At 43.4% G+C, this 14,400-nt stretch overlaps 1 protein-coding gene across 2 annotated transcripts in view; it reads left to right on the forward strand.

The window, feature by feature from the left end:
• The window catches only part of ANXA3 (annexin A3), a 36,929-nt gene extending 24,492 nt beyond the window's left edge, over positions 1 to 12,437 (forward strand). For both annotated transcript variants that reach the window (XM_081960327.1, XM_081960328.1), the window contains exons 8-13: positions 1,790 to 1,846; positions 2,916 to 3,009; positions 5,229 to 5,324; positions 6,965 to 7,023; positions 8,103 to 8,225; positions 10,330 to 12,437. In XM_081960327.1, coding sequence (XP_081816453.1) covers positions 1,790 to 1,846; positions 2,916 to 3,009; positions 5,229 to 5,324; positions 6,965 to 7,023; positions 8,103 to 8,225; positions 10,330 to 10,389 — 489 coding nt within the window. In that variant the 3' untranslated portion in view covers positions 10,390 to 12,437. The remainder of the gene's footprint in view (positions 1 to 1,789; positions 1,847 to 2,915; positions 3,010 to 5,228; positions 5,325 to 6,964; positions 7,024 to 8,102; positions 8,226 to 10,329) is intronic.
• Positions 12,438 to 14,400: the final 1,963 nt, after the last annotated feature.

Raw genomic sequence — 14,400 nt, forward strand, 5'->3', positions numbered from 1 at the left:
CAAATGGTTATCCAACATCTTTTTAAAAACTTACAGTGTTGGAGCATTTACAACTTCTGGAGGAAAGCTGTTCCACTGATTAATTGTTCTAACTGTCAGGAAATTTCTCCTTGGTTCTAGGTTGGTTCTCTCCTTGATTAGTTTCCACCCATTGCTTCTTATTCTGCACTCAGGTGCCTTGGAGAATAGCTTGATTCCCTCTTCTTTGTGGCAACCCTTAGATATTAGAACACTGCTATCATGTCTCCCCTAGTCCTTCTTTCTCTTAAGCTAGACATACCCAGTTCCTGCAACCGTTCTTCATATGTTTTAGCCTCCAGTCCCCTAATCCTCTTTGTTGCTCTTCTCTGCACTCTTTCTAGAGTCTCCACATCTTTTCTACATCGTGGCGACCAAAACTGAATGCAGTATTCCAAGTGTGGCCTTACCAAGGCAATATAAAGTGGTATTAACACTTCACGTAATCTTGATTCTATCCCTCTGTTTATGCAGCCTAGAACTGTGTTGGCTTTTTTGGCAGCTGCTGCACACGGCTGGCTCCTATTTAAATGGTTGTCCACTAGGACTCCAAAATCCCTCTCACAGTTACTACTATTGAGCAAGTAAATGTTTTGATTCCTAGAAAGGAAAGCTGCACAACTTTCTCCCTTCTCCTGTGTTCTTGAAGAAGAAGGTGGATCTGTGAAAAATAGGGCATTAAAAACATCTTACAGATGTGGTGGAAGTGACATGTTCTTGATCCTAGTCAGCAAAGTTAATTGAGGTCCCTTTAGCCACTTCTGTAGAGCAGTATTCTCCAACCTTGGCAATTTTAAGGTGTGGTGAACTTCAATTCCCAGAATTCCCCAGCCAGGTAGAGTAACTTCTATTGCACTTGGAGAATTAATCCAGAAACAGGAGAGAAGCCCAGAAGTTGTCTAACCCACATTTTTCAACTTTATGTAGTAGTAGGTTATGGTCTACTTTATCAAATGCCTTACTGAAGTCCAAGTAAATTATACCGACAGTTAGTTAGTTGTTAAAAACTCATCAGTTTTGAGATCCTCCTATCTTCCCTGAAATTACTGTCAATTGCCTTAGAGCTTCGAAATCAAGGAAGATCCATCCATCATAAACGCCGGTCTCGTTATTCCTGTTGTTGTTTTTTCCCCAATCAATTTTTTTGATTTTTTATATTCTTTATACTTATCAATGCGTGAATGGTGTGGTAACTGGATAACATACATTTCAGTACACATAAATATGTCTTATTATTCCTAAATATTACATTTCATTGCCATTGTTTCATATTATTTATACATGTCTTTTATTTTATTATCGCCCTTCCTTTCTGGACCATCTTTCTGTCCTTTTGTATATATTAACATATTAATATTTCATTATTATTTCCCCCACTATTTTCTATCCCTATTTTAACTTTCCCCCCCCTTTCATGTCGCTATAATATTCAAAGATGTGTTTTCTACCTACTTTATATTTCCATAGTTAAATCAACGTTCTATCCTTCATTCTTCCATTCTTCAATATCTCCTTATACAGGTTTAGTATCAATCACAATCATTTATACATTGAAAGTACTTCTATTCATGTTCTTTCCAGTTCTTCAATCCATATAATTCTACTATGAATACACATGTTTAGGTTAATATATATATTCCTGTTATTCCTGTTCGGTTGGCAATTCTATAAGTAACTGAATTGCAACACAAATACAACAAGAGTTGTTTTGGGAAGGAATCGTGCATCTTACCTGCTGTTGTTTTTCTTCTTCTTTTCAATAATGTCTCAGGCCAAAAGAGATGAAAATCCACAGGCCCATGAAGACGTAGCAAAGAGGGATGCACAGGTAATCACAGTTTGGAAAAAATCCAGCTACAGTGTCCTATAATGTTTTTTTTTTAATCTCCAAATTGTTAAAAGGCCTTTTCTGCTTTTTAAAAACTCAAATAGGGAGGCAGATATCCAGACATGAAAATGCTGTATTTATCTGTAGTAAAAGATCTAGGCTGGTTTTTCTCAACCTGGACAACTTTAAAATGTGTGGCCTTCAACTCTTGGGATTCCCCAGCCAGCATGCTGAGCTGAAGAAACTCTGATCCAGTGGTGGGATTCAGCCGGTTCGCACCTATTCGGGAGAACGGGTTTTTAACTTTCTATGCAGTTCGGAAAACTGGTTGTTGGAAGAGATCTCCTTTTGTTTTTTTCCACTTTACAGGGCTAATCCTGTAAGGAAGGCAGGAAGGAAACATTCTGGTGTTGTTTCTAGCCTAATCTTTATTGCCCTGCTTACAGAAACTGCCTCTGTAATGGCTTGGTGGGTGTGGCAGGGCAAGGATACTGCAAAATCGCTATTCCCACTACATGCCAGGGGAAGGATACTGCAAAATCCCCATTCCCACCCTACAGCTGGGGGAAGGATACTGCAAAATCCCCATTCCCACCACACTCCTGGGGGAAGGATACTGCAAAATCCCCATTCCCACCACACTCCAGGGGAAGGATACTGCAAAATCCTCATTCCCACCATACTCCAGGGGAAGGATACTGTAAAATCCCCATTCCCTCCCCACTCCAGGGGAAGGATACTGCAAAATCCTCATTCCCACCATACTCCAGGGGAAGGATACTGCAAAATCCTCATTCCCACCATACTCCAGGGGAAGGATACTGTAAAATCCCCATTCCCTCCCCACTCCCGGGGAAGGATTCTGTAAAATCTCTATTCCTGCCCCACTCCTGGGGGCAGCCAGAAGTGGTATTTGCCGGTTCTCCGAACTACTCAAAATTTCCGCTACCGGTTCGTCAGTAGCTGCAGAATTTCACCCCTGAATTGGCAAAGTAATTGCCCAGAGTATCTTATTTGAAATATTACAAGGGGATAGCCATTTTATGCTCCTTCAATTCCCTTTTTCTAGCTCCTGTACAGTGCTGGTGAGAAGAGGTTGGGAACGGATGAGACCAAATTCATCGAGATCCTGAGCTCCAGCAGCTTTGCTCAGCTCAAACTCAGTAAGAAACAGATTGTCTTCCACAGTAAAATAAAACCAATTAGCTGTCCTCGCATGATTAGCCAGGGTGGCGCAGTGGTTAGAATGCAGTATTGCAGGCGGACTCTGCAGACTGTCAACGGTTTGATCCTGACTGGCTCGAGGTTGACTCATAATAATAATAATAATAATTTTATTTGATTAGCCGCAACCCTCTCCCGAAGGACTCGGGGCGGCGTACAATCAAACAGATAAAAAATACACATAAGACAAACATATATACAAAAAACAGAGACATATACATATGTGCATGGAGGAGGATGGACTTAAGTGAAAGACAGTTAAAAATACAATTTAAAATCCCCTAATAAAATACCAAATTAAAAAACCCATCAGGAGCGTTACTAAGTTATGGTCGAGCCAGGCCAGCTATTTGGAAAAGGTGGGTCTTGAGCTTGACACGGAAGGAGCGGAGGTCAGTAGTAGTCCTAATATCCGGGGGGAGGTCATTCCACAGGGCTGGGCCCGCCACAGAGAAGGCTCTCTCCTAGGCGCCGCCCCATGGCACTGTCTGGTAGACGGCACCTGGAGAAGTCCCTCTCTGTGCGAGCGGATGGGTCGTAGGGATGTATGGGGCAGAATACGATCCCGCAGGTAACTAGGTCCTGAGCCATGGAGCGCTTTAAAGATCGTAATCAAAACCTTGAAACGCACTCGACTCAGCCTTCCAACTTTCCGAGGTTGGTAAACTGAGGATCCAGGTTGTTAGGGTCAATGTGCTGACTCTGTAAATTGCCTACAGAGGGCTGTAAAACATTATGAAGTGGTATATAAGTCTCAGTGCTATTGCTATTTGCTCATTTGTTATGCCAGGGGTGGGGGGGGGACATTTGCAGTTTGGATATATGGCTAGGTTTGCCCAAATGAATCAAGCTAGATATTTAGGCCATCTATATATAACTTTCTCTTGTCCAATGTTCTTCAGATGTGTCATATTGGCTGAGGATCATGGGTTAGGAAGCCCAGTCCAGGAAGGCTGAAATAGCACTTAGCAATAGCACTTAGACATATATACTTTATATACAATGCTTTATAGCCCTCTCGAAGTGGTTTACAGAGTCAGCCTTTTGACCCCAACAATCTGGGTCCTCATTTTGCTGACCACAGAAGGATGGAAGGCTGAGTCAATCTTGAGCCAGTGAGAAAATCCTAAGACACACTAGAAACTTTGTCAGAGTTTGTTGCAGAAAAATCAAATCCAGAAAGCACGCACAGATAATTGATTCCGCTGGATTCATTAACTTCTTTATATACATAAGAATAGATGAATAAATGTACAATACCAACAGGTGGTTCTTCCTAGTAAACACAAGGCAGGAGAGTTACAGGCAAACACAAGCAGTTAGTTTTATTTCAGCAGACAAGCTGAGACCGACTGCTAGTTTACTTCTCAGAGCAGTTTCTTAAGTTTCTGTTTCAATTCTCTGCACAGACTCAGATCTGTTTAAGCTCCCATTGGCTGACTTAGTTGCTATGCCTATTCATTGGCTGACCTTGTTCCCATGTCTCTCCCAGTCATGAATATTTTAACAAACTTTCAAAAAAAAATAGCATGTGTTAGGGTGTAACCAACAAGTTGGGTAGACAATATATTGCACAAGGCATGTTATATATCTTTAAGAGAGGAGATCTACTAATTAGTAGATTACAGCATATAAATTGCAGCTGATGTTCTCTCTCTCTCTCTCTCTTGCTTGATGTATGATAACTGCTGTCTAACTGTTACTACTGTTGTTATTACTGTTGCTACTACTTACTGTGTGTAAGTTACTTACTTGTATCTACTTGTATCCAAGTTATACAAGTTATTGGACTGTTTTTCTCTGTGTATGACTTTTTGGCTGTGTTTATGGATTTTGCTATATTCTTCAGAAAGTAAAGTTTATTTTTGTTACTTTACTATCCATTATTCAGTGTGGTTGCTTTATATGTCGCACGCTGCGTATACTTTACAGGGTTGCTCTGTTATAACCTCGACCTGGGGTTCATTGCTAGTGCTTAATCGCACTAGTACCACTAACAGCATGGAAAATAGTGTTTCAGACTGTGACAAATGATATATTGTAAAGGAGCAATGGTTTGTAGATGGAGAAGTAAAAATGCCTCAGACTTTTGTTCACGCATCTTAAAGTATGTGCAGCTTATGCCTCTGACAGTGTTCTCCTTTGTCCTTTCTTAAAGCATTTGAGGAGTACAAAAAACTTAGTGGACACCGGATGGAGGATACTGTGCTTAACGAAACATCGGGCGACTTTGCCCAACTGCTTTTGGCCGTAGGTAAGGGAAGCGTGTGGTGATCTTGTGAGTGTGTCCGTATTTATACACTATATCCTTTGACTCTTCTAAATCTCATGGACGGTTGATCTCTTTCCATATATACAATGCATATAATAAATATAGATATTTAGATACACATATACATATAGATACTGTATGTCTGTTTGTCTGTGTGTGTGTGTCTGTGTGTTATATGTGTATTGCAGTGGTGGGTTGCAGGCGGTACGCCATGGTATGGACATACCAGTGCCTGCCGGGAGCACCGGGTACCGTTCTAGTATGGTGCTCCGGAAGGCCCGCCCACCGTCCTTACCTGTATTTGAGCACTTCGGCGCTTCCGCGTACGTGCACGGAGTGTACGGCACCTACGCAACTCTCTGCCAAGCACCGGGAGTGTTGCGGAGGCATCACAGAGCGTTGCAGGAGGTAAGGATGCATGTGCGCACTGCGTGCATTCATGTGATGGCCGCCGGGCCCCGTTGCACTGTACCGGTTGCAACGGGATCCAGAACCCACCACCGGTGTATCATGTATGTGTGTTATATGTTACAGTGTTACTGTATCGGTATTAATATAATTCATATTTACATAAGCTCTATAGAATGTAATAATATTTACAGATATTTACAGTGTTATCCTATTGATTGTCGATAATACTTAATTCTTATACTGTAATTTTGCATCTATCATCCAGCCATTTATTGTTTCCAAGCTGGAAACAATCTGTTTCTGAACTTCTGGTAGGCCTGTTTTTCACCCTCCCCAGGCTCCGGAGGCTTTCCTGGAGCCTGAGGAGGGCAAAAACGGCCTCCCTGCCCCCTGGAGGAAATACTAAGCTCAGCTTGGTGGCAAGCAGTGCACCGGCAGTGCTGCGCACGTGAGGGGGGGGAGCATGGGAGGGTTGTGTGAGTATGCACATGTGGGGGTGGCGCTTTGCATTATGGGTGCCAGCACGCACGCACTATCGCACAAATGCTCTCACGTTTTTGGCACCCGACAAAAATGCCATCACTGCTGTATATAAATACAGTGGAAGAAGAAGTGAATGCCACTTTCTCTATTCCTCCAAAAGCCTTGGTTTGCCCCCCAAATTGGGAACTTCGTAACACAAAATAGATTTCCAAGCCTCCCACTGAGGTCTGTTTAGAAACGTTTTGTCCTTACCAGCTCTTATTTTGAGCGGTTTTTTTGGAGGAAAAGCAAACTGCAGATTTAATCTTGAACCACATACAGCAGCTAAAGAGGAGGATACGTTTCTACACTCGCCCCCCTCCAAAATGTAATTTCCCAAAAGGGGGTGGCCGATTACATTTTGATAGATGCTTTTGCTCTTCATCTGCCCAAACCACTCTGCAAATGTAAATATAAAAAATATGCACAAGAGAGTTGTAATAAGGAAACCGTGTAAATGATTGTAATCAAGTACGAGCCCTCGGGTTAATATTTTATTTATCTACAGATTTAATTGTTAGATGTGCTTCCCACTTCTTGTTCATGCATTTAATCTGTGGGATGATTTGCAAATGCTTAAATAATTTAACTGGATATTTTACTGCTTTGTATTCCAATCCTGTGCAAAATGTAGCCAGATAGTATAAAAGGCTTATGTTCAGTTCTGTTTTTCCTCTTTTTTTTTATAGTGAAGTGTGTAAATAATGCCCCTGCCTTCTTTGCTGAAAAACTGAACAAAGCCTTAAAGGTAAGACTGATATGAGATTGTTTTGCCCAACCACCAACTCAGTAGTGGGATTAAAATAATTTAACAACTGGTTCTCTGGCTGGGTAGGCATAGCCGGGTGGTCACATGACTGGGTGGGTGGGTGCAGCCAAGTAAACGTCACTTATCATACCCAGCCCTCCCTCCCGGCCACTTGGCTCAAAGGCAGACGTGGGATTCAGCAATTCTGACTGGTTTGGACTAATCCCACCACTGGATGGCCCTGCCCCTGCCCGTTTTTGGGGCCGTGTTTTTCGCTGTTTTTCAGGCCATGTTTTTGGCCTGTGTTTTTGGGCTGGAAAACAGCATGGAAAACGGCCCGAAAAAACAGCTGAAAAAGGGCTGAAAACTGTCCCAAAACAGCAAAAAAACCTGCCCAAAAATGGGTGGGGGCAGGGCCACCAGTGATGGCATTAGCCAATTCACCAAACTGGGCAGAATTCTATTCTATTTTCTATTTTCTATTCTTTTCTATTTTCTTTTTTCTATTCTTTTCTAATTTTTTTTCTCTATTCTATTCTTTTCTTTTCTCTTTTCTCTTCTATTCCATTTTCTTTTCTATTTTCTATTCTATTACATTCCATTCCATTCCTTTCTATTCTATTCTATTCTGTTCTATTTTCTATTTTCTATTCTATTCTATTTTCTATTTTCTATTCTATTATTCTATTCTGTTCTATTCTATTCTATTCATTTCTATTCTATTTTCTATATTCTATTCTACTTTCTATATTCTATTCTATTTTCTACATTCTATTCTATTTTCTATATTCTATTCTATTTTCTATTCTATTCCTTTCTATTCTATTCTATTTTTTATTCTATTCTATTCTATTCCTTTCTATTCTATTCTATATTCTATTCTATTTTCTATTCTATTCTATGCTATGCTATTCTGTTCCTTTCTATTCTATTCTGTTGTGTTGTGTTCTGTTTTGAATATTTAGAGCTGTTTGGGTCTCTGGTGTAAAAATATGTGAGCTCATGCATTCTGTGTTTTTGGAAGCAGAGTTTAAAAACTCTTCGTTAACTGAGGGATTTTTTTCCTCATTTGTTTACAGGGACCTGGAACCGATGAAATCACAGTGACCAGAATTCTAGTATCCAGGTCAGAAATCGATCTTCTGGATATTCGACACGAATACAAGAACCTCTTTGGAGAATCTCTGCATTCTGCTATTAGTGTGAGTACTTCCAGTTCAAAGTTTCAGGGACTCTCCAACTTTCTAAGCATGGGTGATCCGATTGTAAGCAGAAACAGCTAACTGCAAGGCAGGATGCTGGAGTATGCTGGCTTATTGTGAAGATTTTAAGCATGGTGTATTCACGGCTGACTAATTCAGCTTGTTTAGATGCAACAAATCGAGATCCTTGTGTACTTGAGGTCTGGGGGGGGGGGCGTTGGTGCTCTGTGAGCCTGGTATGTTTTGCAGATGTTTCATTACCTAAACTAGGTAACAACATCAGTGCACTGATGACGTTACCTAGTTTGGTAATGAAACGTCTGCAAGGCAAAAACTATGCTCAGAAAGCACCAAGGGCCCCTCATTTCAATCCTGAGCTACAAATATTCTCCTTTATCAGGTCTGTTTGCTTAATGGCAATTCAAAGTTACGACTGACCCCCCCGCCCAAGACAATTATGACCCCATTTTGAATTTACAACTGGTGCAACACGCCCGCCGGCATTCACCCTTATGACTGACCACAGGGGTGCTGCAGCACTCTGTTTTTCTACGCACCACCCCCATCCCAGGGATGAAATGCTCTGAAGCCTGCTAACGGTTCGCTTCGCTATAGGTTCGCTTTGAATATAAATCTAGCAAACATAGATCGTACAGCACAGCTGATTGTTGCACAGCTGATCATCGGAGCTACCAATTCACCTGAACCGGTAGCATTTTTTTCCAACCGATCGGGCAAACCGGTAGCATTTTTTACTACTGGTTTGGGCACACTGGTTCAAACTGGTAGCATTTCATCCCTGCCCCATCCTGTCCCACAGGGTCTATGCAGGCTTCGGCCTAATCTGTGTTTGACTCCCGGAAGCGGCCACCATTTTCAGCACACCCACAATTCATTGCAGTCGCACCAAAATGATGGCTGCTTCCCTGCAGCCCAGGGGCGAACTGCTTCCTTCTGCTTCTCCAACATGGCCTGCACCCCTGGTTTGTTAATGCATGTTGCCAGGGCGACTAGCTTTGTGTATTAGCGCCCTTAGAAGCTCGTTCACACACTGAAAGGAGGTTGATTTTGCTAAGCTCTGGTTTGCTCCCGTGATTACAAATCTCAGGGAATGAGGCTCGCGCGACCCAGCAAACCGCATGAGGGCTTAACATGATAGGAGCCGAGGGGGCTGCAAATGTGTTCAGCGGGCCAAGTTGGAACCGATCATTGCGGTGCCTTTCTAAATGAAAAAGGATTTTCTGAGTTCTGCCTGGAGCGATTTTGTGATATCGGTTGACAAACGATAAATTCTCTCTCCGTCTCTCTCTTTCTCCCTTCACTGCATGAGGGAATGTTCTGAGAATGATAAAACAAACTGCTACAGATTTCAGAATTCCTGTTACACAGAAGGATTTTGTGGTAGCGCTTCCGCAACGCTGTGAGCTACGGAGTTGCGTAAGGCCGACAACCGCAAAGTTGCCGTCCGTAGAGATAGAGAACGCACACAAACATTTGGGAGCACTTCTAAAATATTGACTTGGGCTAGCCACCAATGTACCGTGTTTCCCCGAAAATAGGACAGGGTTTTATTTTCTTTTGACCCCCGAAATAAGCGCTTGGCCTTATTTTTGGGGAGCTCTTATTATTTTTGAGCTGCAGGAGGCGGCGAGCGTGGTCACCTCATGGCTGCTGCTGTGTCGCAATATTTTCGGGGAGGGCTTATTTTATTGGATGCGCTCAAAAGCCCAATTGGGCTTATTAACTGGGGAGGTCTTATTTTGGGGAAAACAAGGTAATTTCAGACAGCTTCTGTTTTTACCCCCGTGACTGCTATTCTTATGAAATAGGTTCAACCCTTGGTAGGCTTGAAAATACCATTGTAATTGGACAGGTGCTCTATGAATCGGCGCTTGTTCCAAAGGGGAAATCAAATTTTAAATAACCAGAGCGGTGGTGGGGAAACAAGCAACCTAAAACTACTAAAATAAAACCGGAGTGCTTTTAGACGTCTGCAATAAATCTCGCATCTCAGAAGCAAGGAAAATGACACTTGCCTGTGTAATTGTGGAAGGGCCGTAAGCGACTTGAAAGTAATGTTACTCTTCCTCTTTTTTTATTACAGTCGGACAGTTCTGGGGATTATCGCCGCACCTTGCTCAAGATTATTGGTGGGGACGACTGATGAGGCCGACTCTGGCTGACAGCACTTGTTTCCGGCTGCTTTCACCAATTCATAGAGCTTCTTAGATATATTTAAGCAAGGGTGCGACGTTTCCACTCCTCCTTTCAATTATTTTTTAATTAGGTATCATAACAGACAGATGTTGACTACACACAGTATCTTAAGCCCCTGGATGACACTGATTTCATCACACACCGTGGATTTGGGATGAAATCTGCACTCACAGGCCAATAATCTGCCAGAAATTAACCAACCCTGGAAAGTTGGGATCGGGATGCAGTTAAGATACAACACAGCGTCTTGGGCACGTCCGAGGAACTGCTGGGTCTTGAACTGAGCTTTTCTTGTGCTATTCTTGAATTGCTGTTGTGTTGTTTTTGCTGTCCAGCTTTACAAAAGGGCTTCCTGTATTTTGCATGCAACGCACAGCTACCGCAAATGATTCATTTGTATTCCAGACCTGAAGTGCCTTAAACGGTTGTTTAAGAAATAATTTGGAAAAGTGCTATGGACCACACGGGAACATGAATCTACAATCTGCCAACCACTCTTTAAAGCAGTTGCATTGATGCAGCTGCTTTAAAGTTGCAGTCAGGTTCTAGGTTTGTCTTCTTGCAATCTCTGGAAACACCTTTTTCTGGAATCAAATCTCAAAAGGGACTGGCTAAAATAGCATCAGTGGCCCATTCCTCTTATCTTTAGAGCAGGGGGTCTCTAACCATATGGACTTCAACTCCCAAAATTCCTCAGCCAGCATGTCTTGACTGAGGAATTCTGGGAGTTGATGTCCACAAGTCTTAAAAGTTGCTACGTTGGGAGTCCCCAGCCTTAGAGGACCCAACATTAAACTGTAAAAAAATTGCCTTTTAAAACAAATAATAAGAATGGCCAAAACCTTTCCAAAGAGGATAGAATAGGCATAAATACTAATATTGCCAAATTTTTGCCATGTTGTTTTATTGAAACCGTAACATGAGAAGTTGTGATGATAGCCAACACTTGGGAAAGACACTAACCCACCATACACCTGATATGAACACAAAGCACACGTTCGTGGTGAAGATAAGCCATTGATACCCTCATTTTGGCTTTATGGAGGGGGTCCTAGTTTTGGTTTATGGCAGAGATGTCAAACTCAATTTCCTTGAGGGCTGAATCGGGATTATGTTTGACCTTGGAGGACCAGGGCGGGCATGGCCAGCTCAACGTCACTTGTGTCGGGGGTGGCTGTGATAGTCTGAGCATTCCGCCAGTGAATACGGGCTCCCGAGCTCTGCTTTCAGCTGTGATGACTTCTTGCAACCCTTAGCGAAAGCGGAGCTCGGGAGTGCCACCCGCGACGCTTGTGAACTCCATTTGCAGGTGTGACGGCCTCCTGCAATACCTCAGCTAGTGAAAACGGAGCTCAGGAGGGATGGATGAAGTCGTCCTGAGCTCCGTTTTCTCTGGCAGAGGCACTGCGGGTCAGTCCTTCCAGTTTTCCAGGGCGGCCCTGCGGGCCAGATCTAAGCATCCCGCAGGCCAGATCTGGCCCCTGGGCCTTGAGTTTGACACCCCTGGTCCATGGGATCTCTGGGTTAAATTAATGAGGTGTTGAAAGTTGCTTGGGTTGAGGTTTTCTTCCCTTTTAGAAAGAGGTGTCTGTAAATTGCTGTCTTCTCAGAATATTTGAGGATTTCTCTCTGTTGCTTTGAACTGACTCCGTTGTGGAAAGCGGCAAAGGATGGGCCGCGGAGGATGTGTCTGCTTTCACTGACTCATCTCCCCGTCACTCTGACACCTCCCTTGGCGGGCTGCCCTTCCTACTGGGACAAGCCCGCCGGTGGAGTTTTTCTCATGACATCCTTTCTTGGGGATTGAACAAGAGAGTGAGGAGTCAGCCTGGCTGCAGACTGCAGGGAAGATAAGGCTGCGATGAAGACGTTCCACGCCTTCCTTTGATCATCAAAACGAGCGCAATCTGCTGGCCGCGGGAAAGGCCTCTTCTATTCTTCTTTGAAATAAAACGTGAAAGCAAATTTTGTGGCCTGGAATGGAATAAACACTAGTAGAAGCAAATGCAGGAGAACGTATTTTTTGGTGCCATGCGGGTAGTCCTCGTCTTACGAACACAGTAGAAACCCCAAATTTATGTTGCTAAAGCGAGACAAGGGTCAGCAACCCTCGGCTCTGAGGCCGCATGTGGTTCTTTCATCCACCTGCTACGGCTCCCTGTTGCCAGTCAGCTCCACAATTGATAGGATTTTCAGTTAGGATAGGAACAGGAAAAAGGAGGCCGTGCTAGGAGGAGACTCTATGGTGGGGGGAACCGGACTTCCTGTTGGCAGAGGAAAAAGGAGGCCACATTAGGAGGAGACTCTATGGTGGGGGGAACCGGACTTCCGGTTGGCAGAGGAAAAAGGAGGCCACATAAGGAGGAGACTCTATGGTGGGGGGGAACCGGACTTCCGGTTGGCAGAGGAAAAAGGAGGCCACATTAGGAGGAGACTCTATGGTGGGGGGAACCGGACTTCCGGTTGGCAGAGGAAAAAGGATGCCACATTAGGAGGAGACTCTATGGTGGGGGGAACCGGACTTCCGGTTGGCAGAGGAAAAAGGAGGCCACATTAGGAGGAGACTCTATGGTGGGAGGAACTGGACTTCCAGCTTCAGAATTGAACGGGGGGCTTCTGGTTAGGAGCTTTGTGGCTCTTGCTTAAGTTTGCCGACCCCTGACTTATGCCCACTCATTTTGAAGAATTTGGGGCAACCAGTCTGCTCATTACATAAATCTTATGCAGTCAGCCCTCAACTTACAGCCATTCGTTTCATGACCGTTCAAAGTTACAACGGCAGTGAAAAAAAAAGTGACTTATGACCAGTTCTCATACTTATGACTGTGGCAGCATCCCCAGAGTCACGTGATCAAAATTGAGGGGCCTGGCAACCGGCAGGCATTTATAATGGTTGCAACATCCTGAGGTCCTGGAATTGTGAATTTGCAAACTTCCCTAGGGAGCTTCTGAAAAGCAAAGTCAATGGAGGGAAGCCAGATTCACTTAGCGACCTCCTCATTCACTTAACAACCGTGGCAACCCAAAGTCATAGACTTTACGACTGCTTTTCTTTAGCCATAGATAATTTGGGGGCGCGATTGTGTTCCTAAGTCGAGGGCTACCTGGAAACGTTTATGGTAATTCAGATTTAACAGCTTAACAGTGTTGGAAGGGACCTTGTAGGTCATCTAGTCCAACCCCTTGCCCAAGCAGACTCTACACCATTTCTGATAAATGGCAGTCTAGTCCCTCCTTGAAAGCTTCCAATGATGAAGTTCCCACAACTTCCAAAGGCAACTTCTGTTCCATTGGTGGATTGTTCTCACTGCCAGAAAATTCCTCCTTATTTCTAGGTTGAATCTCTGCTTGATCAGTTTCCACCCATGATTCCTTGTCTGGCCTTCGGGTGCCTTGGAAAATAGCTTGACTCCCTCCTCTCTGTGGCAGCCCCTCAAATATTGGAAGACTGCTATCCTGTCTCCCCTGGTCCTTCTCTTCCCTAGACTAGCCATGCCCAGTTCCTGCAACCGTTTTTCGTTTGTTTTAGCCTCCAGTCTTGGTTGCTCTTCTCTGCACTTTTTCTAGAGTCTCAACATCTTTTTTATAGTATGGTGACATTTTTTAAAAACACATTTGATCAAAAAATGAATCGCCAGATTTCCTTCTGGTTTTTGGCTACTAACACAGCTACCCTCTCAATCCAGAAATAACACAAACAAACAAGTTTGGTGCTCTACTTTATATATGCATGCTGCCACCTTCTGGTATTATACAGAAGAAGAAGAAGAAGAAGAAGAAGAAGAAGAAGAAGAAGAAGAAGAAGAAGAAGAAGAAGAAGAAGAAGAAGAAGAAGAAGAAGAAGAAGAAGAAGAAGAAGAAGAAGAAGAAGAAGAAGAAGAAGAAGAAGAAGAAGAAGAAGAAGAAGAAGAAGAAGAAGAAGAAGAAGAAGAAGAAGAAGAAGAAGAAGAAATGACCT

The sequence above is a fragment of the Natrix helvetica genome (genome assembly GCF_964273705.1).
Source record: "Natrix helvetica genome assembly, chromosome: 7".
Lineage (NCBI taxonomy): Eukaryota > Metazoa > Chordata > Lepidosauria > Squamata > Natricidae > Natrix > Natrix helvetica.